The 27,473-nt window shown below is 45.9% G+C and overlaps 2 protein-coding genes across 3 annotated transcripts in view; one reads left to right on the top strand and one right to left on the bottom strand.

Annotated features, from left to right (window-relative positions):
* The window catches only part of LOC135390871 (uncharacterized), a 510,967-nt gene that overhangs the window by 213,364 nt on the left and 270,130 nt on the right, over nt 1–27,473 (bottom strand). The gene's annotated exons all lie outside the window — the stretch shown is intronic.
* Nucleotides 13,172–24,100, top strand: LOC135392659 (neprilysin-1-like). 2 transcript variants are annotated; one of them, XM_064623378.1, is made up of 4 exons: nt 13,172–13,274; nt 13,971–14,364; nt 18,243–18,511; nt 22,696–24,100. In XM_064623378.1, the coding sequence occupies exons 1-4, from the start codon at nt 13,272–13,274 to the stop codon at nt 24,064–24,066; spliced, it is 2,037 nt and encodes a 678-aa protein (XP_064479448.1). In that variant the 5' UTR covers nt 13,172–13,271; the 3' UTR covers nt 24,067–24,100. The 2 variants fall into 2 exon arrangements, with proteins under 2 accessions (XP_064479448.1, XP_064479449.1); XM_064623379.1 differs by lacking the exon at nt 13,172–13,274 and having other exon boundaries at nt 14,055–14,142; nt 14,219–14,364.

The following is a 27,473-nucleotide window of genomic DNA, read 5'->3' as shown; positions in this document are numbered from 1 at the left end:
TCGCCACAGAACACCTTCGTTAACCCCAAATATATTTATATCGCTTAAGATAAGCGGTATAAATGCATTTGGGTGTGTACGGGTTCAGCGGCTAAACCCGTATAACGGACCCAGAACAGTTCCCAAAAATCAGATTGAGAGTAGATTTACACGTAAGGTGAGTCAGCCCATTTGTGTGGTGACGCGTCGCACGTGCCCCACTGGTAGGATCGCGGATAATTGCGACCCCCTGGGGTTCTTTTGACGTGCGCGAGAAATCTCCAACACACGGTGCTGGAAGCAATGTTTACCTCGCCCACATTGCTACCGTTCTCGGCAGAATAGTTTTCTTTGCATCCTTTTCCCTACACATTTTACAGCTATCGCTTTTGAGCCTACCACGGCGTAGGTCCGTCCGTAGCGTCATAGGACCGCGTGACAGCATCAGGTGATCGGCAGACCACGTCAGTGGTACACTTAAATTGCGGAACCACAGGAGTAACAAAGCAGTTTATATATATATATATATATAAACAAATTCACAAAATATTATGAGTAAAAATTTAATAGAATGTAAAAAGCAGTGCCGCTAAAAAACGTAACACCAACAAATGTCCTATAAACCAATTGCATTTAAGCGTGGTCGACCAGACGTTCAACGATGTCGCCCCCCCCCCCCCCCCCCCCACGTTATCATCCCATCATAGTGCAACGAATCATTCATTCCCACCCGCAAAAAAGAAAGAAAGAAAAGCCCATCGTGCATTCTCGTCACCGGTTCGCCCTATAGCGGGCTAAAGCCACAGGCTCCTTACGCCCCGTGCCTTTAATCCCGGCTAATCAGCCCATCGTTTTGGGCAGGCCTGACTTCCCCATCACCGAGCGATGACAGCATAGTCATTCTCGTCCCGCTTCAACTATGCGGAACACGCTCAATTCATTGTTCCGTCTGGGACGAAAAAGAGAATACGAAAAAGACCTTGCCGTTCAGACGTCCAGATGGGCCCGTCGAGGTCTGACGCGTTTGTTACGCTTTTCTCTTGTCACCAAAAGGACGGCAGAAAAATGACACCGCGGGGCGCTGCGTTCGGGACCGGGTCTTTAATATAATATTGGTCGTTACACGTGATGCTGTTAGCGTCTGAAGCTTTTGCAGAACGATGTCGCTTCTCCTGAACGCTTGTCACGCAAAATTCTATTTATTGGTCTCATTGCGGAACCTCGTTTGTGGCTGATATAACATAATCATATATCGGCGACGGGGCTGTTATTATTATTTTCTGTTTATTTATTTTTTATTTTTTCCACGTTCACAGTTCACCAATCGGGTTTGCGATGACAGAGTTGCTATGCGTCGCGAATTTATCGTAATGTACTGTATGAGAGTGACTTCGTGCAGGGGGTATTCACAACTGAGTTATGTCATCGCAATTTTTTAAAGGTATTTTTTAATGAATTTTTTAAAGGTACGGCTACCTTTCGCGCAGCCGGCATTAGACGCGTAAATCCTCTGCATATATGTAATGCGCTATGGTCTTTATGTCTGTCAGCAGCGCGTCTGACACGCTAATAATTTGTATAAACAATAACTTTATTGCATTCTTTGCGCACATGGCTCTATTGAAATGTTGTTCAGTCGACTCGGAAGCGATCTACATTACGCATACTGCCGTATTACATGTTTGACATGCTAGGTTATAGGTGCGATATGATGTGATGTGATGTGATAGAAGAAGAAATGAAGGCTTCGACTTTCTCCAGGATTGACTTCATGGATTAAAAAAGAGTCTGAATAAGGCTTTGGAGAGCCCTTCCTCCAGACTCTGAGATCTAAGCCAGAATAAAGTCAAATGACGTAACGCGGTTTTCATTGCACGGAATATCCGCTATAGTAATGCTAACTTCTTTCGCCTCCTTGAACAGAACGAATGTTCGCAGAGAATGAAGTTTTGTGTTACATCTGCTCTTTTTGTCTCCACGTAGGAAGTCACACAGAACTGGGAACCATTCGTTTTTAAGTTCACAGACGTCACGAAGCAAACAATCGAGAGTAAACTTCAGATAATTGTGAGAAACGCATGAACAGCAACGTGAAGTCATAATAAGCAGCTTAATTGAAGTTATCGTTAATTAAAATGTCGACACTGCCTCAAATGCGGAGTCGCAGCCCACTGCAAGTTATTTTATTAATGTGCTAGTTAGGTAAATGTGGAACCCGACGCTCGTCCTCCCCCCCCCCCCGACCCCCCGCACATGAACAAGGTCTGAAGGCGTTGTTCGTGTGCGCTTTTTTTTTCTTGTTGTTGTTCTTTTTCCGTTTTCTTCTTCTTTTTTTTTTTAATGTCGGGTTTTCTCTTTCTCCAAATGCTAGTTGGTCTTCAAAGACACTCACGCAAACGGGCATGGACTAGAGAATAAACACATACGCTATCTTCACTGTAGTAATCGTGTATACAACTGAACAACAAAGAAACAGATGTGAGAAGACGGTTGCGCTAGCTTTGGCTGAAGTTGTTTCTCCGTTCGTTTTCCTTCGAATATCCGCTCGTACGGCGGACATTAAAATTTACTACAATTCAGTGGAAAAACATTCATATCGAGGAATGCGTTCCGACTTATAACATTTGCTGCTGCATTATAAAACCACCTTTAACTCGGAAGGGAGTTGCCTCAGGACAGAAGCATGAGGCAACTCCCTTCCAACATCTGTACCGGTTCGCTGGATTTCTACCCATCTACACCTTTAACTATAACTAGCTTCGCGCCCACCACATGCTACGTCACTCCACAGTGTTACGTAATGAATCCATCAACTATGAAAGTGGTCCACGGTTTGCGTAACAAATGCCCTCTAGTGTCAGGATAAGTTGTTGACCCGCCGGACATTTATTCCAATTACGCGTCAAATACTCGTCTCGTGATGACAAAATGCAAGTGCGCAATAATAGAAGTTGCCCGGTTGCCTGGATACGAGAGGCGTGTCTAAATTTCGCGCAAATAATGCTATATACATAAGCACGACGCTGTGTAATCGCGGAGCTCAGACAGAGCAATGTTTATTATCTCAAAGAAAAAGCGGTTGAAACGTCGAAGGGCGCGCAATAAATGGATTTGTCCATAGGTGGGGAAGTTACTTTTATTTTGTAGTGCACTACCGTTACTCACTACATTTTCAAAAAGTAACGCGTTACGTTATTCGTTACTGTTGCGATAGTAGTTAACGCGTTACTAACGCCGTTACTTCTAATAAGTAATGCCGTTACTTTTGCATTACTTCACCAGTTGTCGTTATAATATGTACCATTTTGGTTGAGTTACATAAGTGCATTCCGCAAACCAATACAAGAAATGTTGCGCACAACCAAAAGTCACGCATGAACACAACTTACATGTCCGATTTATTGCAACGCAGAAGTACCGTAGTTGATGTTCAAAATAGAGCTTCGCCCGTTTGTCTGAGAGGACGCCTAATGAACAGTGGTGCTCCTTGTGAAGGTTGATAGAGATGGTGACCTTTTATCTCACATAGTACAAATCGAAATAGCCAATTCCTTGGTACTTTGTTACTTGTTCAGAGGGCAGAGGCTATTTTTCTGTCGCTTTTGCCCCATTCGTCCGAGAAATACCAGAGGGAGTGTGGTAAACATAGGTAAACAAAACAAAACAGAGTTGATAAACAAAGGTGACATCTCAACCAGTGTAGGTCAATAGCCTTTCTTTTGCGTTCTTCGTGGGTGCCGATGTGACCTTCTTCTCATTGTTGAAGATGAATAGAAAAAATCGGGGATTTTCCCGTATTCTGCAGGCACTATATCCTCGCTCAAGCTTTCAAGTTTAGACGATGAACCAATGTTCCCGAACACGCAGTAACGCATAACGCCGTTACGCGTTAGTTAGTAAAAATGTAGTGACGTTACGTTACTCGTTACTTTTCTCCCAAATGTAACGCGTTACCATATTTCACTACTCGAATGTAACGCGTTACCGGTAACGCACTACTTTGTAACGCGTTACTCCCCACCTATGGATTTGTCGAAAGGAGCGCCGCGTTGCATGTGGTTCCGCGTTACGTCACTTTATGCCACGCTAGTAGTTTTCTTACTACCCTGGCTCGTGCGTAGAGAGCGATTCGAATTGAGTTTTGCCGCTGATTTCCTTCTCTCTGCGGCCATTTGGGAAGTAATCCATTTTGAAGGGTAAAAGAGATGTTGGAAATGAGAGCACATCTCGTTCTCTGAAGGGACCTGCATGGGAATTTGATTAGAAGGAATCTGCCGACGGCTGCGAATTTGGATTAGATATTAGACGGGGATTTCTGGACTGAAAGCGCTGGGCCAATTTTACGAACCCGATGGGTTTCGTCGTCTGAAGGTTTTAGTACGGGATAGTAGACTAGTTTTCGGTCGACGTTGACTGAGGATTATTGGTCCTTGCTTCGGAAGACAAATATGGATTTCGTACTCTGTTCCCTGAACTCACAATGGCATGCATAAGTCGCATCCAGTTGTACTATTTGGGACACGGTTAGCTAAAGTGCTGTGCCACTATTGTACTTGAAGGAAGACCATGTGCTGCACGTGTTTATTACTCGAAAGAAATAGTCTGCAACATCTGGAGATTTGAGATAAGATAAACCCTGGAGCGCTCATTTTAGACAACCGTGTCCCCTACAGCACATCAGCAGTCAGCGCCGCTAGTATTTCGTGGTAATGAGTTTCAGAGGAATGGATCTTCGCGAGTGAAGTACTATGACGCATAATTTTCCGCACAGGAACAGTATTATGTACACAGTTGAGGATACGGATTTTTTTTTTTTTGCGGCGCCAAAACTCCACGCGCGTCGAGTAATAGCCCAATCAGCACACTATCCTGGTCCATAATTGTTTACCACGTTTACCAGGACCACGTTTACCATTATTCTTCCAATAATCGTTGCTGCATGGGAATGCATCAAGTGGTCAATATTCGCTGGTCACTGGAAATATGGTCGTCATATAGCCACGAAACAGGCGATATTGGCTGAATATTGGCAATGTGGTATACATACAGCCGAGGAGCAAACCATAGCGCCTGGAAGCTGCAATGTGGTCCGAATATAGCCGGTGACCAAACAACAGTGGCTCAAAGTGGGCAATGTGGTCTACGCATGGCCAATGAATGTTGGCTGAAAACTGACAAGATTGTTTACATATAGCCGTCGGTCAAACAATATTCCGTGAAGGTTGGAAATATGGTCAACATATTGCCAGCGACAGAACGATAGTGGATGAAAATGGGCAATATGGTCTACATCAGGGTAGCAGAGTTGCCACTCCGGGGGCTGGAATGATTCCGGAATCATTTCAGATTTATCAGAGCCCGGAATGGAATGGGAATGGAATTGGAATGGAATGGTCTGGGTGCCACACTGTCAAGGGCGATGGTTTGGTTTGGTTTTAAGAAAAAATAAAATGGAGACTTTGGCTTCACTAGTGCGATGCCCGCAACTCCACATCACTTTCACCAGTCACTTTGGTGGAAAACTCCTGTAATGATGATGCCAATGAAGAGGAGGAGGAGGAGGAGAGGAGGAGGGTGGATATTATACCGGATAATGCATTATTATAACACGGACGCTTCATCGGCATTATCATGGAAGAATTGGCACAATTAGGGCAAAATGAGCTTGCCAATATAGGCAGCCCATATTGGTCCAATGGGGAGCCTGGTTGCATTGTTCATGTTCGATTAATATTGGCTGCCCACATTGGGCCAATATTGGTGTGCTGCCTGGGATATGGTCCACTTCCAAATGCAATATTGGCACGACACTTTAAGGCGCGACGAAAGTAACATGGGCTGCAGAACTGCTGACAGGCGATTCGAGACAACCGTGTCCCGAGCAGCGCCTTGATTGGGCCTATATTGACTTCCCATTTACCCAATACGGAACCAATGTGAGGCAAATATTGAGCTGCTGCCTGGGAAATATGGGATCAACGACGGTAGCGTACCTTGAGCTTGAGGGAAGAAGAGGACGCATAAAGTCGTCGAACCTTCACCCTTGCCTGCTCACCCTTATTTCATCAAATATGGGATGTACATTGGCAATACTGGAGATGAATATCGGCTACCAATATTCGACCTTGCTTGGGCAGGCTTGCAATTCTAAAATTGGGCCAACATTGGGAATCCGAGAAAGCCTATATTTGTTCAGCCTGGCACCAACATTGGGGTGCTGCCTGGAAAGTGTTGCTCAATAATATTAAAATGCGAAATATAAAGACGTAGTAACATGGGCGGTGTGGCGGGGCGCGGCCAGGAAGAATAGCCCGTCCTTCCTCCAAGTGAGCACATTAAGCTCTGCGTGTTTTTCAAACCAGTGGTGGGCAGTACTTGAAGTAGCAAGTGCTACTTTAAGTACATCTCTAGGTACTTGCACTCTACTTTAAGTACATTCCCACATGTGTACTTTGTACTGTACATGAAGTACTTTCCTTTGTACTTTCCCATCAAGTGCCGGAGTCACCTGTAAAAACGAAAAACGGACGCTATGCAGTATGCTTCGTGTCCAGAAGCAATATTTTTGAACACGCAAACGGATTGTTGTCCTTTTTCGTGGTATACCGAGAGATGCGCGGATGAATAAAATCAAAAATCAAAATACTTTCCACTAGCACAGCTGGTTGCCTCTGCAGATGTAAACGGAAATAATAGCGTCTGCTACACCTCATACTGATGTTCTCTCTCTCTCTCTCTCTCTCTTTTTTTTGTGTGTGTGACTCCGTGTTAGCACCGCGAAGCAACTCATACTGATGAGTAAGCGCTAACTAGGTGGGCTTCGGAACTACCATTGACAACCAATGTTTGTAGCAGCATTTAGTCAATCAAAACAATCACTTTATCAAGTTTTGTGACACGTGGTGCTATATGAACGTTGCAGTGCATTTGACGCGCACATTAAAGTACTTTTCCAGTACTTTGTACTATAAACATGATTGAGAACGTGGAGGGACAAAGACGACACACACACGGAAGCGTTCAACTAGCAACTGATTTTTTTTTATGCTACACTCTTTAAAAAAAAGTTCTTTAAAAAAAAGTACTTAAAAAAAGTTCTTTAAAAAAAGTACTTTAACTCCTTTCCTTGCCACATATATCTCTCCCTTTTGGAGAGTACAATTACTCTAAGAAAAGGGAGTCTCTCGCTCGCTCTAACCCCCTACTGGAGAGTAATATTACTCTCCGACAGGGAGTAAGGGAGTAATGTTACGCCCTTGATGGAGTGAGGAGACTCCTTTGTTGAGAGTACTTGTACTCTCCAGAAGGGAGTTATATATGTGGCAAGAAAAAGGTGTTCAAGTACACCCTTTTTTTAAGAGTCATAGTTGAACGCTTCCGCGTGTGTGTGTCGTCTTTGTCCCTCCACGTTCTCCATCATGTTCAGTCCCCAACCAACATGCTCTACACATTCTCGCACTTTGTACTAAGTACTTTCACAATGTGGTAGTTGACACTTTATACTTCAAGTACCATTGACGCCAAGTACTTTGTACTTTACTTCAAGTACACTTTTGTGTACTGCCTGAAATCATATTCCTGGGCTTTTGCCAGTTTTTGTGAAAGAACGTTAGTTTACACGGATACAATGCTCTTTGATTCGCGCCTGCAGTTGTTTGGGCCGAGGAAAAGTTGTGTTTGCTGACGAGAAACAAATGTGACAAGCTATTCGAAACGGGCAATGTCCTCTGATCAGTCTCCCCTCCTTCTTATTTCTCTCCCCCCCCCCCCCCCCCCCACCATTACCTTCCGAAGTCGGTGTGACCAAAGATGAGGAGAGTTTGAGGACGTGTCGTCTCTCATTTGCATAGATATTGAGTGGCCCAAGTGTGTGTACTCAGCGAATGTCTTCCGTTCTCTATTGTTGTGAGAACAGCCGTACACAATGGATGCACGCAGCTAGAAAGCCTCGTGCCTGTAGATCTACATTTAACGGACGGTAGCCGCGGGTGGCTTCTATGGATTCTTTCATTTGGGTCGGATTGTCGTTATACTATGTTGCGTTTCGCAGTGTTTTCGTTAAATGCTGATTCAGAATTGCTAATTCTGGAGCCTAATTCAGAGTGCTCGCGTCCAACGAATGCCCGCAAAGTCCGAAGGACGCTGTGCTAACTGCTGATCTTAGATCGAGAAGCTACCCGTTAAAAAGGAACTCGTTACGAGTTAAGTTACCGTTTGAAAAAAAAAATGTAACTAAGCTAATAACGAAGTTATTCAGCCCGAAATGTAACTTGCAGTCACGGAGCTATACTTAAAAGAAAGAACACGTTACTCCCAAGTTACTTCGGACACAAAACAGCACTACACAGGTGCAGTGCGCGTGAGCAGTTGAGTTCGTCCTTGAGTTGCCCGCGTTGAGTTTTCGTTTATGTCTTCAAAATTTGAACGCTTTCTTTTTTTTTTTCATCTTATTCCCTGTGGGCACACAATGGTTCAGCTTCATTTCAATAGCAGCGATCCTTACTTCCTTAATAGAATACTGTCATTGGTTGAACATCACGTTTTATGGCATAAAATGCCATGAAGGAACCGGAGAGAAAGCAAGAAATTAAGTGGACGTATGAGTGAAAAGCGAATTAAAAGTAACTGGAACTTAGCATACTTTGGCAAAGTTACATGAAAAAGAAACGAGTTCCTCTGAAAGTTACCACGGCGCAAAAGTAGCGAGTTTAATTATAAGTTACAAAAAAAAAAGAAATTAGTTACAGTAACGAGTTAACTCGAACTCTGCTGTTGATAATCTCTTTACCGACAGACCGTTGAATGCACAGTTCGAATCACTTTTTAAGTATTTCTTTCATGCTCTCGTTGTGACACTTCGGAAGTTACCTTTACAGTAGTCATTTCACATCTACACTTTTTTTCACCTCGCTTATGAGAGTACCAGCGGCATGAAGGAATGAATGTAACTCCAGTGTCAAGTTGAAGGCATGGAGGTGTCGGGTTCCCATCCTACCACCGCCTGCGCCCTCTCAGGTTTTCTCCGGGTTTTTCGGCAGAATTTCCAGACGCTTGACGGCACAGATCACCATGAAGTCAGCCCAGGACGTATATAACAAAGTCCCCCTGTATCGCGTGTTTGCTCTCCCGAACCTGTTCATTTCCGTACGCAGCTCGGAGTCACAGTTGTTCATCACGCTAGTATACTGAGTTCTTAAAATGGTATAAGAGCCCGATCTTGAGATGTATAATGCCAGATATAGAGAGCCAGCCGCTTACCGTGTATTCGCACGAGCGACATCCTCACGGAATATTCCAGTGGAAGAAAAAGCGAAAACACTGCTCACAGAGCCGAAGTTCCGTCCCATGTTACGTTGAGCATTCACGCGGTACGGAATGTCGGGAGTGGCGTACTGCGCATTTATAGCAGACGACACTTAGCAGACGACACCGTCAGCGTGTTTTCCTGTCGTCTGCTACGGAACATCTCGTGGCTGTGTAGCAGGCTATTCCCCGCGGTTAGCCGTGTATGCGAAGACACGACGTTGAGCGCTCGCGCTCACGTGACAGCAGAAAGCGATGACGCTTTTCGCATCTTCCGGGGAACATCTTCCGGGGGATCCGGGGGATAAAGAACCTTCAGGTGCGCGAAGGTAATGTGCACGTCGACCACTGCGGGGTATCTCGTCATCATCCTCGTCTCGTAAAGAACCCAACAATTATAACCACTCAGCTATAAGTTAAAAAGAATGACGATTAACCGGTTAGGAGCGTAAATAGTTTACTTTCGTGCAGTAGTCCGCACTTCTTCAGTTAACAAAATACGTGGTACACAGCCGAAACTTTATACATGTTCAACGCCTGAAAAAAAAAGGGGGTGAAGAGAAGAAAAAGAGAGGGACAAAGTGAGCGAGGGTTATACAAAAACTATAGCCCGCCATACAAAAACCTCGGATGGCAAACGGCCCTAGCGACGAAACTACGAAACGCATTATATCATCATCGTCGTCGTCGTTGTCTTCTTCATCATCTCACGTTATCGATGTTGCATTCTCACGGCAGCTGGCCAGAGAGCCTTGGTCCATTGGTATCGTTGCTGTCATTGGAAGTTTGACGTAGCACCCACCATGTATATGGGTACTTCGAGTATGCACTATTTCGAAATGTTTCTCTACCTCATTGTACGAAAGCAAGAAACCGCACCTTTATCATCCTGTCAACGACACCGCGAGTCAACCTCGGACCACTGAACAAATACACAGGAACACACGCAAAGAATACAAAGAAAAAAGGCGTGGTTTCCGGGAAACGGAGCTGTCAAATAAAGCTGGCTCTTCGGTATGCAGAGATGACGCCAGGCGGCGTGGTAGCAGTACACACGGATAACAAGGATATACACACATGTACACACACGTATGCGTTTCATGTCTCAAAGAAGCACATATCACGTGTGAGGGGAGATATATTTTCAAGAACGGCAGCTCGCAATTTTGAAGAGGAGGCTGCGTTTGACGTGTATACGTTTCCGAGTCCTGTTATTATTATTTTTTTGTGTGTGTGTGTGTACAAAGCGAATGTTTGGCGGCAGGAAAGCAGAGAGAGTGCCTTTTATGGTTCGTCCTTGTTCCTTTCTATTATTATGGCTTCGTTTTCGAGATGACGGGGCGCACGTGAAAAGAAGAACCATCGAACGCCTTCAGACGCAATTGACAGAATACTGTTCCGGTGTAAATATGAACCGAGCGCAATTTCAAACTACTTTATGGGCATATTTTAGGGCCTGTGCAGCGACTCTAAACAACTGTGGTGATGGACTGAAGAAGAAACAAGGGAGTTTTTATACAGTGTACATCATAACGTTCGGTAGCAGAACGTCGTTTTATTCTGTTGGGGCTCGGGTGTGCTTAAAATCCAAAATATTTTAGGTTTAAGACTTCTGATAAAAGTATATACACAAGGGGTTCTGGTGCATGAAGATCTTTTATAAAGAAAAGAAGACGAAAAAAAAAATGTACACAAACACCATGCGCTCGTTCACTCTCAGCTCGCTCCCCGCGGCGAGTCGGGAGGGACGTAACAAGGAGGAGAAGGAAGGCCTATGACGTCATATCGTCTGCGCGGTTAGTGGAAGTCATACGCCCGTCTTTTTCTTTTTGTGCCTGCAGGTTTTATTCTTTTCTATTCGGTAAACCTGTTCCATTGGAGGTAGTAGAAACTGAAAGGGTGAACGTGAGCATGGACGATTTCATTTTCCCGCGGGAGTTTCTCTGCAATGCTTCTTCACAGCCCTGAACATCTGACTAGCAGACGATGCCCTGAACCAATCAGCGAAAGCGGGCATTTTCGCGTCAGGTCTCAGGCTGGTACAGCTGTCCACCACCGTTGCGCACGGTCGCTTTTTGCTGCGTACTTTAAATTCAATATCCGCAATAATTATGATTATGTTGGGCGAACTACTTCTCATAGTACATTTTACCGGCGTACTTCGTGGTTTTATAGAAAGAAAGGGTCTTAAAAATGATTTCTGTGCTACTTTATTACCGTTCTTTTCTCTTTGTTTTGCATTCGAGATGACACATTTCGGGTGTCATAGGTTAAACACTTTCTCCACTAGGAACAGAAATCAAAAAGGAAATTATGAGCGGCGCCTTAGGGCCGTTCTCCCAAACCACTCGCAACTTCGCCTTCAAGGGATCCTGGGCTACGGGCGCTCTGAGGACGAACATCCCCTCAAGGGTACGTGCGTTTCTCGATCGTAAACGTGCGCGCCCTAGATAGCCTACGCCGCCTAGATACAGAAAGCATGCTCATTGCCCCCTCTCCTTCCTTCGCTACGCAGACATTGAGAGTCAGAATTCGTCTGCTACTTCGATTCACCGTTCTGCGAATTCAAGAACCCGCAAATGGCAGCAGCTCAAAAAGTGCAGGACGCTTTCCAGAAAACCAGTTCTGAGAAACACGGAGACCTTTTTGCGTTTTATTTCCAAGTTTTCTCGTTTAATACGCGGTATCGTTCAATCACAGCTCGCAGACGACGGAGATTAGTCTTCATGGCCAGACCGCTGAAAGCACGTTCGTGATTGGCTGCCGCCGTTGAAAACGCTCTCCCGATTTGCTGACTCTTAATTGTGACGTCACCTCGACGAGTAAGCAGGCTTTCTCTAGCTAAGTGGTGCTGCCTAAGCCAAGGGCTGCGCGTCGGGAGGCTGGAAGGGCATTCGGCCCGATTGCTCATAGAATGAGGCACAAGCGCATGCGTGGAACCGCGCTTCATTTCCGCTTCCAGCGGCTGTCGCCTGCTACTTTGGTATCGCCTGTTCTACTTGCGTTTTGCTTGCCAACTTCATGTGAGTCTAGTGATTCGACGGCTCCACATGCACAATACAGTGCAGAGGAGTGGAAGACTATTCTAGAACTGGTTGAGAAGCATAGAGGGGACATGAAAACAAACAAACAAACAAACAAAAATCCGACTCGGCGCGAAAGCGGAAGCCTGGGCGCAGTTAGCCGGGGGTTTTAACGCCCAGGGAATAGCGTTCTCCCTAACCACTTAGCAACGCAAGCTGTGCATAACTTAGGCCCGTGATTCACCCCGAGCTCTTGCGCGAGTGAACTATGGTGAAGTAGTGAACCATAAGTGAACCAAAGTGGCTTTGGAGCGCGCGAACTTTAAATATAATCACGGTCGCCACGGTGAAAGGTCAAGATCGGGGCCGTGCGTAGCAGGCGAATGACAGTGGCGATGACTCCCCAATAATGCTAGGTGGCGCTTGTAGCGGCCACAAGAGTAACTAACCCATGAGTAGATCGTGCACTCCACCGCCCCATAAGCCGTCCGCCACGCAGTAATATCGTTCATGTCGTCATATCCTCGCTTTTAATCTCTAATCTTATCTCATCCCTCATGTTTCACCCACCCCATGATTCGTGAGCAATTTCTTTGAGCAATTTCTTGAGGAGGCCTATAAAGGAGACTGTGAAGAAGAACAACCCAAGCAGCAAAATGCACTGAAAGTCGAGTGCAATAGGGGTGGACGGGTAGATCAAAGGCCTTGAACAGATTCAGGAAACTAGAGAACATTGATAAGACACATACCGTCCACCCCTAATGCACTCGACTTCCAGTACATTGTGCTGCTTGCGAAGTAGCACCGGGTATATAATGATTATGTTGACGACTTGACAATTTCAAAGGAGAAGACGTAGAGACGAACCCATCGTCATAGTGATCGTTGCCTGCTCGTGGCGAAACGCTCGTGCCATTCCAACGTTGAGCTCTGGTCCACGTCTACGCTGTCTGCACAGTATCGAGAATGGTGAGTCCGACACATCCAATGGTACTTCTTTGGCTGTATATAGTTCGTTACCGGGACCACTGGCTTTTAACAACATCTACTGCTACTTTATCACTGGCTCTTAAGAATTAGTGAAAGCGTTTGAAAGGTAAATATCGCACACAAGTGAAAGCTCATATACTGAATCTATAAATATAAGAATTATGAAGTGGCGTGTTGTAGAACCTTTTTTGTATGCACTTGAACAACAACGCCTGAAGCAGTTCTAGTGCAGGAGAAACACGGCAACGCTAAGCCTAACGGGTTCCGAAGGTGCCATCTTTGTATAGGTACGGTCGCCGGGTTCGGTTAATATCCTCACTTTAGTGAGGTTGGGCGAGATTGGGTTTCACAGATCGGGGGTTCTTTACTAAAGGGACCCCCCCCCCCCGGGGGGGGGATCCCCCCAGGCACGGGCTAGGCGCTGCGGGCGTGAGACTGTGCAGCGGGTTGGGTCTGAAAGTCCTCAGTAAAGATGGCGGACCCTCTCCAAGAAACGGGCGATAAAATTTATTTTTTATACGTTTCAGGTAAAGACCTAGTTATTTTCTTCGGTTACAGAAACTGAGTGGTCCCGGTAACGAACTACATCCCCCCTGTTTTTTCTTTTCATACTGTTAGCGATCGTCCCTTCCAGTAACTTCCGTATACCTTGATGACCACGCATATGTTTTCCAGAGCGCGCCTATGGATGACGAATCCTGCAAAAAGGAGGCTCCAGTAGACAGGACTACTCTCAAGGGCGCAGCGATAGTTGCATTAGTTGCATTGGCGTGCACTTCATTCCTCACTGTGCTTCACGCCACGCAACCGGACACGCCTTTGAAGCAACGTGACGGGCCAGATGACGGTACCCTTCCGTCTCTCTACCGTACCCTGGAACGGACGATGAACCGGTCAGCCAACTACTGTACCGACTTTTACAGTTTCGTGTGCGGAAACTTCCCAACCGCCTACCCCAACGACGTAAGCATGAAGGCTGTCTGGAGGAGATTGCGACTGGATCCTGCGAGGGAAGAGATGGATTCTCATTGGGAAAATCAAGAAACGGCACCGATGAAAGCGGCCGCAGGTGAGATAGCCGGAAACAGGTGCTATAAGTCCTCGAGCAAACTACACACTCACTCAGGCCCTCTCACTCATCCTCCTTTCACTTACATTTTTGCTCACTCCTACACATTCATATGGTGGAACGCGTACAAAACGGGGACAGAGGAACACCAGCGCGTCCTCCTGACTAGTCCCGGCGCGTCCTTAGGGTTCTTTCGTTTTCTCTTTCTATGATTTTTCAAATTCGGGAGGAAAAATCGGGTGCCGTTTATACGAGAGAATTGGGTAAAACCCGGGCGCTCTGATCTGTTTGGTATATCACCGGGAAATTTTCCGGTGGCACGAAGAAAGGCAAATGAAACAAGCCTGCTGTGACACTGGGACGAGAAACAAGAATCTTCATATTTCCGCTCCGAACTGGGAAAGTGATGATAGATGAAAGTCACTGAAAAGGTTAGCCAGCTGTAGGGATCGAACCCACATCTTCTGGATTACCGATCCAGGGCTCTACCAATTGAGCTAAGCTAACACGCCTCTCCAGCGACTTTCGGGGTGCGTCATCTGAAGGGACGACAAACTAGCCACTCACTCTCACTCACCCTCCTTTCACTCTTACATTTTTGCTCACTCATACGCACATTCATACGACGGAAACCGACGCAAGCGGCACCTGTTGAACAAGAGAGAAACTGATGTTCTGAGGCTGGAACACATAGAAGGGACAAGGGAAGGCTTTAATGGTTCCAGCCTCAAACATCAGTTTCTCTCTTGGGAAAGTGAATCACCGCGGTATTCAAAGATTTGTCTGATGTCCACAAAAGAGCGTCTTTGACTCCTGCAGGAGGGGTAGGGGTATAGGAGGGGCAGAGGCGACTATCGCGAAAAATAGGGTTTAATCCGAAAACGAAAAACTCTACGCGTCCTGTGCATGGGAATCAATACCAACGAGCTTGGTCCCGTATCGCGAAGTGACGTACAGGATCTTGAGAGCCACACACGCATTTGGAATGTTCGTCCAGTCCTGGCGTCTAGCACAGCAGTTTTATATTTTATTTCATATGGGAGAAAAGGATGATTTCGTTTAAGAAGAGGGGAAAAAAACTACTTGTCGTACTTGGCGAACAAACGAACTGATCAATCTGACATCAGTGCTCCGGGCATTCCGATTGGTAGTCGTAAACACGAAACAGACGCCTGTAGTGATGTCAAAACGGCAACAGTTCCGGTGTACACGGTGCCTGTTCTTCGCTGTAAAACTCGGAATAAGGTTGATATCGTTGTAATAGCATTTTACATTTATCCGGAATAACTTGTGTCAAAGTGTCTCAACCCCTTTCAGCTGCTTCCGGCGTTCCGATGAAAATAGCATAGATCGTGAAGTTAGCCGTCAAAAAGAACTCGTTAGGAGTTAAGTTACCGTGTGCAAAACGTAACGAAGTTAATAACGAAGTTAATAACGAAGTTCTTCAGCCCGAAATGGAACTCGTAGTTACGGAGTTACTTTAAAAAAAGATGGGGTTACTTCCAAGTTACTCCGTGCACGAAATAGCACTACGCAGATGCCGGGCGCGTAAGCAGTTGAGTTCGTCCCTCAGTTGCCTGCGGAGGAATGCAACCGCCTGGATCGTTTTCGTTTGTCCAACAATTCGAACGCTTTGCATCTGTGGGAGCCCAATGGTTCAGCAACATTTCTGTGGCGGCGGATCTTATTTCCTCAATAGAATACTGTCACTTTACGGTCTTAAGGAAATTTCGTGCTTTGCGGCACAGCATCATCCAGGAGATAGGGTTTTTACATAGGGAACAAGCCGCATGGGGGCGGTCGCCCCCCCCCCCCTTAAATCCGCCCCTGCTGCCAACTGTGGACAACTGGTAGGACACACCCTGCGGGACCACGGTTGCATGGGAGCATGGTTTCGGTCTGGAGAACAACGGCATCGTATATCTTTCTTCAAAATCAGTAGAAATATGGCAAAATGTAAATTGTCAGGGATGCCGGAAGAGATTATGCGACGCACACACACAGCGTCTAGCAATCATTCTGTACGCTGCAGCTCCCAAAAGGCCACCGACCGAGACATTTTCTGCCGATGAAGCAGCTCAGGGAGGAAAACGTGCTCCGGTAACCATGCTGACAATAAACGGCTACATTACACTTCTGGTAGGATTGTGTGTCAACGATTAGATACGACCTTAGCTCGGGGCCAAATTAGAACATATTTCATGGCAAAGTTTCCAAGCTTGCTCGCAAATTTTGCAATTTGCTCGCAAAAGCCCGTCCGCGAGTCGGCAACATCCTCTGCGTATGATGTCGCGTCCAGTTCGGCTTGCAAGCGGGCCGTAGCAGCCACCGTTCACATTCTTGGTTAATATAAAATATTTTCGCTATTTGGGACGATTTTCAACGATATTTGGCAAGGTGAATGATTTAGAGAGCAAATCGAAAATTTTTGTAGACTTATCAAATATCTTTTTATGGTCCCTTTAAGAATGCAAACAAACAAACGCGCTGCACCTCGTATACACCGTTCAGATGCTTAGGAATCTCTACAATCTTTTCTGAACGACTTCGTATTGCAAGTGCACGAGACAAGAACCTTCGCTAAAAACCTCCCTCGGTGAGGCCATCCTGGAGTCATGCCGCCCTGTGGTTTATCCGGACCCCCTACGCCTAAGACACCCCCAACGTCTGGAGGAAGCTCCCCTAAAATTTTGCGAGACTGCACAATATGCGAAACAACGATGTGGTTTGGCAAACCGCTGCTCCCTCCACCTGCATCACCACACCTCACGTGATAGTCACGCCATCTTCCCAACGCGCTTCTTACGTGACTCACCGCGCCGTGATACGTGGTACAGACTGAGCACGCATGATATCCGATGCTTAACTTATCTCACACAGATAACGCGATTAAGAAGGGAAACGCAAACACGAAAACTAGAGGAAGGAGGAGAAGAGAAGGAGAAATAACCAGAGTGTCGAACCGCAAAAAAATGCAGGTTCAGTTCGGGGGCGGGTTGCTTTGATTTCGTTCCGGTTCAGTTCCGGTTCGGCCACGCCAAAAATCGACCCGGTTCACAGCGCCGAACCGGTTCGCGAACCGGTTCAACGCTAGTATGATCCATAAAACTGCTTTTATCGAGAAATGGCTGGCTAATAGCTTACTGAAGAACCCTGACCCCAGCCGTGCCACAAGAAGGGTCTTGACCCCAGCCGTGCCACATCCCAACACTAGGTGCAGGGATATTCCCAGGATTTTTCATCCCGGTGGGAGCACGGGAGTGATTTGTAGTGGTGAGTAGGGTGGGAGAAGGGCTAGCTTATTCCCTACCACTGAGGACAATCATCTAACCGCGCTAAATTAACACATGGCAGAAAAATACCTTGAACTTGCTGGTATCTTTCACGAAATGGAGAGCCGTGCAAATCTCATGTGAAATTAACGATGAAAGATGAAAGATGAAAGTCACTGAAAAGGTCAGCCAGCTGTAGGACTCAAACCCTGATCTTCTGGATTACCGGTCCAGGGCTCTACCAATTGAGTTGAACATGCTCAACAATTTCCGCTTGCGTCAATCCGGTCGTATGTGTGTATGAGAGAGCAAAAATGTAATAATGAAAGGAGGATGAGTGAGAGAGTGTGGATGATTTGTCCCTTCAGATGACGCACCATTGGAAGTCGCTGGGGAGGTGTGTTAGCTTAGCTGAATTGGTAGAGCCATGGACCGGTAATCCAGAAGATGTGGGTTCGAGTCCTACAGCTGGCTAACCTTTTCAGTGACTTTCATCTCTCATCGTTAATTTCACATGCGATTTGAGGATTTGTATTTGTCCTTTCTATATTGTTCCAGCTTCAGGACATCAATTCTCTCATATGAAATTGTTTCGTTTCGTTTCAGCTACGAAGATGTGCCTTGACGTATTCAAACATCGACTAGAGCATATCTCCTACGTGAACGACCTGCTTCACGAATTCGGGGTTCAAGTTCCGACAACGGTGCACACACATAACCCTCCACACCCCCTGGCAGTGATAGTCGCACTCTCTCTCCGAGCCTGCATACCCATTATGTTGAAAATCTATCCAATGGTAGACCTGAGGAATCGTACGAGGATGACTCTCGTATTTTTTTGGGATTTAGGCTGGCACCGACTCACTTTTCCAGATGTAAGTATGAGTCAGATAATCCTTATTCACTGTTATCCCGGCGGAGCAACGCAGTCCTGAAGAGAGGAATGTGGGATGAACCACAGGATGCGGCAACTAGCGCGATTCTCGCATCGTGCGATACATATGCAAGATATGCAAAATACATATGCAAAATAGCAGAAAAATGTTTTGTCCAATACTGGCTATACATCGGCGCTTCTGGTTCAATATTGGTCGTGCGATACATATGCAAAATATGCAAAATACATATGCGAAATAGGAGAAACGTATGTTTTTCTCAAATATTGGCTATACATCGGCACTACTGGTCCAGTATTGGGCCGATATTGCCGATGTTCAGTCGATATTGAGCCAAGATCTTGTGCGGCTTGGATTGCCATGCAAAGAGCCAGGGATGCTGCTCTTTCTTGCTGCGACGCCGTATTGCGATCGCCTCTACTTTGCGTCGCGACACAGGAAACAGCTGAGAGCACCAAACAGATGGAGCCACTAACGCGGTTATTTCAAAACGGTATAGTGGTGACGATCACTCTGTGTACGTCATAGCCTGTGTAATCGTGGTGTCGTGCAAAGATTATGCCGGCCGACATTCAGGAAGTGCGCGCACGTGAGTAGATTTTAGAATGAAAAAGGAAATTAATAAACAAAGCTACGGCGACCACAGAACAGATAGTACGCGTGAACCGAAATAATAACCTACAGACGTGCTTGTCGGTTTTGTCAGTATTGAATCCAACCCTACTTCCTGTCGTTAACGTGTATTTTGTAATACGGGGTGTACCACATGTGTGTTCACCAGTGACGGCCAGTAGTTAACTACATGTAGTTAAACTACCTGATTGTAGTTAAAAAGTAGTTATGAACTACTTGCAGAAATGTAGTGTGCAACTACTAGTTAAACTACTATTTCGAGTAGTTAACAACAGTAGTAGTTTGCCGCAACTTTACGGCACGATTGTGCTTCCGACTTTTACCTTGATTGATGATTGGTTACCTTGATACCTTGGTTGTTTCATGATAACGGAGGTGCAGAGGAATTGTGCCGTGCGTGTGTACTAAATCTTGACTTTTATCACTGCTTATGGTTCATATTTAGGTGTCCAAGAACACTATAGAATGGGATTGGTGTCGATGGACAACGTTAAGTAGTTAGAGATGTAGTTAAAATACATTGCAGTAGTTAAAGTAGTTTTAACTACCTCCCCTGAAAAGTAGTTGAACTACTAGTTAAACTACTCCATCACGAAGTAGTTAGTAGTTATAGTTAAACTACTTGTTTAACTTGCTTAAGTAGTGCTAGTTAAACTACTGTATAGAAGTAGTTAGTGGTCATCACTGGTATTCACTTTTTATTATTATTTCGTGTTTGTGCCGCGAAGCAACTGTGGCTATGGGCGGCGTACAGATGTAGACAGATGGAGAGAGGACAGCAGGAAGGAGTGGAGGACAATGGGGATTAGTATGCGTCCTGAGCTGACTTGAGGAGGAACCGCGTGCCGACACGCGTCTGGAAAAAGCCTTTTGGAAAACCCAGGAAAAAAACCTCAGGGAGCGCAGCCAGTGGTAGGATTTGAACCCACCACCTCCCATGCATGCTTGTCAACGGCGTGTAAGGAGGCATAAGACTCGCTCGTCTGGGTACTCTGTGTGCGGTGTTGTCGCCGTCTTGTCTTTCTGGATGCTACAGGCCGCCGCAAGGCGCCGTGCGTCGCGACGATCGCTCTCAAAAATCGCGCTCAGTCAGGTTTAGGGGAAGTTGCGCAGACACCAGGTTGCAAGAGTGCACTCTGCACTACTCATCCGTGGAATCATTGAGATCTAATTGGTTTGATTCTGGAACGTTTTGGTGGCGCGCATATGTCCATGTTTCTGGCCTGCCTCAGCTAATGCTCGTTGTTTATTCATCCGTGAGACATTTTGGGATTGCAGGAGGCACAAAATCCCCACTGTAAATCGCTTTGCAATTCATGTTCAGGATTGATAGCTAGCTCGCCGTCCATCAGATCAACCTGCGCATACCTGCCTGTTAGCACATCCCCTGGACGCCATGCCTATAGTCAATAAATAAGCTTCGCTTCTGACTATAGAGCGATACGGAGGTCGAGAGGTGAGCTGGTTGTTTGTGAGAGGTTGAAACTAGGAGTACTTGCAGCTTCTACTCCCCTAGATTGCAATTACTCCGTATTTTAGACCCCTAACCCGACATTTACTGTCCAAGACTGCAAATTGTCGCTGAACTTCGCGAACGGTCTCCTGAATGCAACAATCTACGTAAATATGTGTCCTTGGTCAATTTGATGGCATTAGGCTGTATAACTCAGCCAACGTAGCAATTTTCCAGCCACACAGAGTAAGAAACAGTTAGCGCATCTTTCTTCGCAAATTATGTCCTATGTATGGCGCAAGATTTTATATAAATCGATATATCACGGTTGACAGTTTGGTTCAAAGTATTTTCATGCATGCAGACGAATTATGTACCTGGGACTCTTACAACAGCGCGTGAAATGCAGTGTGCACTCTGTAACATTCATTTACTCCCGTGCATTTAATCCCGAAAGGGACTATTTTTTTTGTGGCAATGCATTTAGTCCCCAAAAGGAGTAAAAATACTCCTTTGAGTGCAGTTGAAGGGGGGGGGGGGGGTAATATGTTTAATGCAAAGTAAGAAAAAAGAGAAGGGAAACAGTTGAAGGGTTCGCCGTAAAGGTCCCGGGTTAGGAAAGCGTGCGTGTGATTGCGGTGCGACATTATCTGTGTTGGAAGTAAACGTTCTGAGGCTGAAGCACAGACGAACACTATACAAGCTTCATGGTGCCCCAGAACATGAAGAATATTTCAATTACCTATGTATTGTCGAAGGGACTGCCTACAGGAGATCAAGAGTAGCTGTCGATGACGCTGTCGATGTATCTACCGTGGTGAGCGATGCTCGCAGCAGGAACATGTCGGAATGCGCCCTTATAAGCAGCTTATTTATTGACTAACATGGGTCTACGTTGGAAATGATACATACCAGCAACACTGAACCCCGCTGGACCTCCTGCAACGCATACCTGTACCTACAACATTAGTAGTAGACACGTATATGCCCGCTATGTAGATGTTACATCACTGGAGTACTTGCCTGAGGAGTGCACGTGTGGCACGACCTTATTCAGCGGATTCTCCGGATGCCTAGCTATGGTCGCATTAGCCCCGATTTTTACATCCGCTATGCGGGTGTATGCATAGTGTATACCAGCACGAGTACTTGCTGGTAGACTACACAGTACTCAGACTTAACGCGTTACTAGTAATTGCGTTACTTGTAATCAATTAATTTTTTGAGTAATCAGTTACTTTACTGTGAAAGTAATTTTTCTAGTAATCAGATACTTTACTGTGAAAGTAATTTTTCTAGTAATCAGTTACTTTACTGTGAAAGTAATTTTTCGAGTAATCAGTTACTTTACTGTGAAAGTAATTTTTCGAGTAATGAGTTACTTTACTGTGAAAGTAATTGTTCGAGTAATCGATTACTTTTTGGAGTAATCGATTACTCAGTAATTGATTACTTTTCCGGCAGAGATTAACTTATTTTTCAGATGTTCTGCCCCAAGTCAAGCCCCTCGTGCCGTCGGCCTCTGTTGGACCGTTCTACTATAGCAAGTACAGGTCATTGTACTAACGTTCTGGAATATCAGGGTCTCTCTCCCTCATCTCTTCCTACACCAGTATGGTGGTACCTGAAGGTTTAGAGGTTTAGTGAGTCATTGGGAGGTTCCAAGCTACGTTCTTCCACAATCGGGTCAACGTCTTCCCGGGCGATAAATACAGTGGACGTACAGATCTACCTGTCCTAAGCGTTTTTGTTTTTCGGGTTATTTCAGCTGTTCCGCTATTGAACCTTTCTTCTTTTTTTCTGGGGCACACAAAGACAGGTATAATTTGTGTGAATGCAGAGTAACAACCGGATTAACGCGTTACTTTTTACTCGTTACTCAATTACATTTGGAGTCGAGTAATTGGTAACGGTAATCAATTACTCTTTGCGTAGAAGTAACGGTAACGGTAATCAAGTCTGAGTCAGTACTGTACCTTGCTGGTACAGTACTCGCAGTTTGGTATTTTCTTCGACGGTAATACAGTAACACTTAAGCTTGCTCCTTGCGTGACACCAGTCTTTCTTTCTTCTACAGAACCGCCGCGTCGACTATCTACGGGAACCAGCCACGTATATCGCTGGAGAGGAGTTTGCAAAAGATGTCATGAAGGTCAGCATGACGCTATTAAAAGTCCTCAAGGCGATGCATAGCCGTCCAAAGGAGAAACCGAGATACGGTCCCATGCGCGAACTTCAAAGGCTTTCTCCAAACATCAACATTTCAACTTGGCTATCACTCATCAACAGCAACGTTCGAAGGCGGCCGAAACTCGACGCAGACACAGAGGTGTTCTACTACTCGAACGACGGCATCATAGTGGTCGACAACCTCTTGGAGAACAACAAGAACGACTACCGTGCGATTCTAAACTGGATATCGTACGTCGTACACATGTACTTCTCCCCCGCATCCTCTTACACCTTACAAAATATGGAACACCCGTTAAGGACGTTTCGGGTGTGCATTGATTATATGGACGCTCTAGCTCCGTACGCTGTGCAGGCTCGTTACGCCGAGGCTCTAGGCATATCGAGAGACCACGCATTAATCATGAGGCACATCGTCGCACAGATGAAGAAGTCCATCGAGGGTTTCTTCCGCTGGTTGAGCCCGGATTCACGCGCAACCGCCATAGAAAAATTTCGCAACGTGTCCGTCCTCTTCGGCGCGCCGTCGCAAGTCAGCTCACCTCGTCAGCTGGAGAAGTATTACTCTTTCCTTCCGAAATTCAAGGACCCATTCATCAAGTACCTCATCATTGCCCACAGAGCACACGCCACCGCAATGCTGAACAACTACAACACGGGCGCCATCCGTGACAGCATCGCCACGAGTAACCAGCAGGCGGTGTTTGTATCGTCGGTGAGCGCATTCTACACCCTTCACACGGCTTACATTTCAACCGCTTTCATGGCGTCGCCTTTAATCGAACCGACCTCCTTGGCGGCAACTTACGGGGCCCTAGGAGCTGTGGTGGGTCACGAGCTCTCGCACGCGTTCGCTGAGACCCCTGTTTGGTCACTGGCGACGGGCGAAAACAAGATCTGGATGACTCCGGAGGAGGAGAGAATGTACCGGGAGCGACTCAGTTGCATAAAACGACTTTTCGACAACAAAAGTTCCGAGCCCGAAGAATACCAGTCTGATGTCGCCGGGAGTCAGATCACTTTGGCAGCAGCGAAAGAAGATCCATGTCGTCCTCTGGATGGACCTTCACCGATGCCTGGCATCTCCAACAAGCAGTTGTTCTTCATAGCTCACTGTAATATGTTTTGTGCGCAGGTTTATAGCAAAGTCGCGTCACTGAATAGAATGCGTTGCAGGAACGCGGCGTTCAACTCAAAAGAATTCTACGAAGCCTTCGGTTGCCGTCGCGGTGACCAGGAAATGTGTGAATTGTATTAAATGTCCCGGTACGGCGGCTTCACGAAAAAGTTGTGCATGTACGTGATTGTCTACGGTTTCTGACTGCTTTAATGGGTATAAGCAAAAATAATCGTATAAGGGGGGGGGGGAGTGATCATAGCTGGGAACGACGATACTACTGGGATATACTCCAGCGCGAACAGAAGCAGTAACGTCCGTAGCCCACATTCTCAGTTTCGATTAATGCCACACTATGCGATTCAGTACTGCATGCAGGCCGCTCACCGGCATGCAGCATGTGCCATACTGCAGGCCTTATTGGTAGCCATTGGTGACCATTGGTACACTCTTAAAAATGAACTTCACCTCATAGCACGCTCCTAGCCAACCATAATCAACGGGAGGCGTACGCCTTTTCTGTGACAATTATGACCAGCATAAGTGTCACAAAAAGGCGTACGCCTCCCGTTTTCAACAAATCAGGTCAGATAACGATATCATTCCAGATTATGGTTGGCTAGGAGCGTGCTATGCGGTGAAGTTCATTTTTAAGAGTGTATAGTCACCCAGAGTGCCACCACGGGCAGGGCGCTCGGTGAAATACGTATCAAGAGAGGCTAAAGAGCTCGCGTCGTGTTAGCATATTTACTTCAATGATGCGTACTGCGCGTGACGTCGCGTAGGTATAGCTGTTTTGTACCTGAACCACTTACTATACATAGTCTCCATTTCGGTGCGCACTGAGATCAGTCCCGCAGCACGCATTAGCAGTCTACTTGGATCGATTATCAAGCGAACGACCATCATTGCTGGGAAGGGAATAAACCTAGACTGCGTATAACTTTCCACGCCTCGAGAGAGCATATGACAGCCAACGGGCCACACAAAGATGAGGCCGTTGACAAAGGAGGAAATATTATTCAAGCGATGGCTGACGCCCAACAGAAAAGTCCCGGCTTTTGTTCAAGTTGCATTGTTCCTTTCGTGGCTCTGTTTTACGCAACTTTTATTATTAGCGCTTTACTACTATTAGCACGAGTAGCTCTTTTTCTGCCCTCGTCCGGGTCAGCTCCCAATTTGCTGGTTCGCTCTCTCTCTCTCTGTGCCGTCGCTCGTTCCATTGTTCGCAGTCAGTTGGTCGCGTTGCTGGACTGTTGCTCAACTTTCGCGCGGCTGCGCGCGCTACGTTGCCGTCGTCGCCGGGACAAAGGAAGGCGCATGCTATGCGCTCGCTCGCATTACTGCTCTCTCTATGACGAAGAAGTTGATGTAGATGGCGCTCGAGCAACGTTTTTTTTTTTTTGTGTGCTTTTCGACCGCTCTGAAATTGTCCTCTCTTGGGGTTATCCATACGGTTGTGTCAGGTGAGATGTGAAAGTTGAGGGTTACATCGCTCGTAACCAGAGGTATTCGCGATTATTAGTTATTTAGTTCGTGTGCCCACCGTAATAAATTACACCTTACGTGTAAATCTACGCCAATTACTCTGAAAAGATTTTAATTGAAATTAAATTGAGTCGAATATTAGCGCTTGCTCACTGGCTGATGCAGAGAGGAAATTTAAACGTTAACACCCCAGTAATGTAGCTTAATTTAACGTAGGGTGGGTAAATTTAACGTGCTGCGATTTGAACAACAACAACAACAACAAAGAGTAAACAATGAAGCTTTATACATCTATTTACGAATCAGTGTGTACAGAATACGTGCGGTGTTGCACTGAAAAAACCGAAACCGACGGAGAGGATCTGGAACAAATCTGGCAGAGAGGGAAATAAGAGATAGCAATGGATTTCTAAGGACCCCTTTCCATATTTCGAATTCGGGAGCTGTTACGGTGGATACGGTGGTTGAACAATATTGATGTTGATGTCGATGAAGAAAAATACTATAGGGTGGTTGAAGAAGGCCCACCGCAGCCTGGTTACTTCCAATGTCAATACGACCGCCGTGCTCATTCATAACGCTACATCTTGTATAACGTACCTCTCAGACAAAGGAATCGCTCTTTCTACATTCCTCGGATCAATCTGACCACATATTACATGTATACGCGTTGATCGATATACACCATACCGAAATGTCTATCTTTCCATACAACCCGATCACAAGGAAAAATACTATGGATAGAAGTCCTCGCCAGGAGTCGCTGCTTGGGTTACCTAATGTGCCGTGCACAAAAGCCTCCTTCCCAGTTATTACCCTGCACGGCAGAGCGAAAAACTTCTATGACGTCCCGTCCATTCTCTGGCGCCCCCATGTAAGGATGCTATCCCCGTTCAGCGCAGTTCTTTTTTTCTTTTTTTTTTGTGTGTGTGTGTTCTTTCGATATCGTAAATCAACCGGGCATGGAGAGTGCGCAGTAGACTGCACAGGCCTATACTAAAGTGCTCAAAAGAAGCTCGGTGCTGTTATAGTATACAAGATGTAACGTGTCAAATGAAACGAAGGGGTACGTGCCAAGAACGCAACGGTACACAAACTGTGGTGCAATGTTGCGTGGTCAAGAGAATGTTCTACCCTGCAATTCAAGGTCTATATTGTCTCTGTTCTGTACACTGGCTGCATGCATACCATATGTGCATGTAATATCCTACAGGTACGCAACAACCTGCCAGATGTACTGGCAATGCTACACTACTAAAGTATACTATACAAATTACAATGTGTCCTATTTCTGCAGGCTAATTGTTTCTGAACCTGTATTTCCTGCTCAAATTGTGACCCTTAACACCTGCATCTAATGCTTGCATGAAAACTTGCGCCCGTATATTGTGCGCAGCATGAAATCTGGCAACTTGCAGTATCGTAAAGCCATCGTGGGACTTGTTTCAAACAACTTGCACGGTCGTAAAGTCATAGTGGAACTATAGTTTCAAACACCTTGCAGTATCGTAAAGTCATAGTGGAACTAGTTTCAAACAACTTGCAGTATCGTAAAGCCATAGTGGGACTTGTTTCAAACAACTTGCAGTGTCGTAAAGTCATAATGGAACTTGTTTCACACAAAACGCTGCCTCATACAGTGTCCTTCCGCTATTTTGGTGCACCGACCTGCAGCAATGCTTATATCGGAGGGACGCAATTGGCAGAAATCGGGCACCGTGCAATCGGGCTTCACCGAAAATGGAAAAAGCAAACTGTATACATCGCTTCATAGGAGCACGTATACCGGCTCGTCAATCGTTCGATGAAGATGTTCCGCCCAAATGGCGTTCCAAAGGGAGAAAATGTATTCGCCCCGAATACCTCGCCGAGCCCGTGGCGAATTTTTCACGACACACTCGGCTCACTTCACGGTAGACTACCTTCCTTCGGAGAATCTACTACTTGCGCGATTTTCTTCCAAATATTTGTTGGGTGAAATGGAGAATGTCTGAGACTCGCTTCATTGTCCCTCGCGTTTCGTTTGGAAAAATAAAGAAGCGTTCCTTATACAGAAAGGG

The sequence above is a fragment of the Ornithodoros turicata genome, chromosome 4 (assembly GCF_037126465.1).
Source record: "Ornithodoros turicata isolate Travis chromosome 4, ASM3712646v1, whole genome shotgun sequence".
NCBI lineage: Eukaryota > Metazoa > Arthropoda > Arachnida > Ixodida > Argasidae > Ornithodoros > Ornithodoros turicata.
Note: the sequence above shows the minus strand (reverse complement) of the source record. Positions and strands in the feature narration are given on the sequence as shown.

What these genes read in the sequence shown, in the direction of transcription:
- LOC135392659 (XM_064623378.1), top strand. An exon ending in ACCGATGAAAGCGGCCGCAG is followed by an intron (nt 14,365 to 18,242) that starts GTGAGATAGCCG and finishes GTTTCGTTTCAG; the next exon opens with CTACGAAGATGTGCCTTGAC. An exon ending in ACCGACTCACTTTTCCAGAT is followed by an intron (nt 18,512 to 22,695) that starts GTAAGTATGAGT and finishes TTTCTTCTACAG; the next exon opens with AACCGCCGCGTCGACTATCT.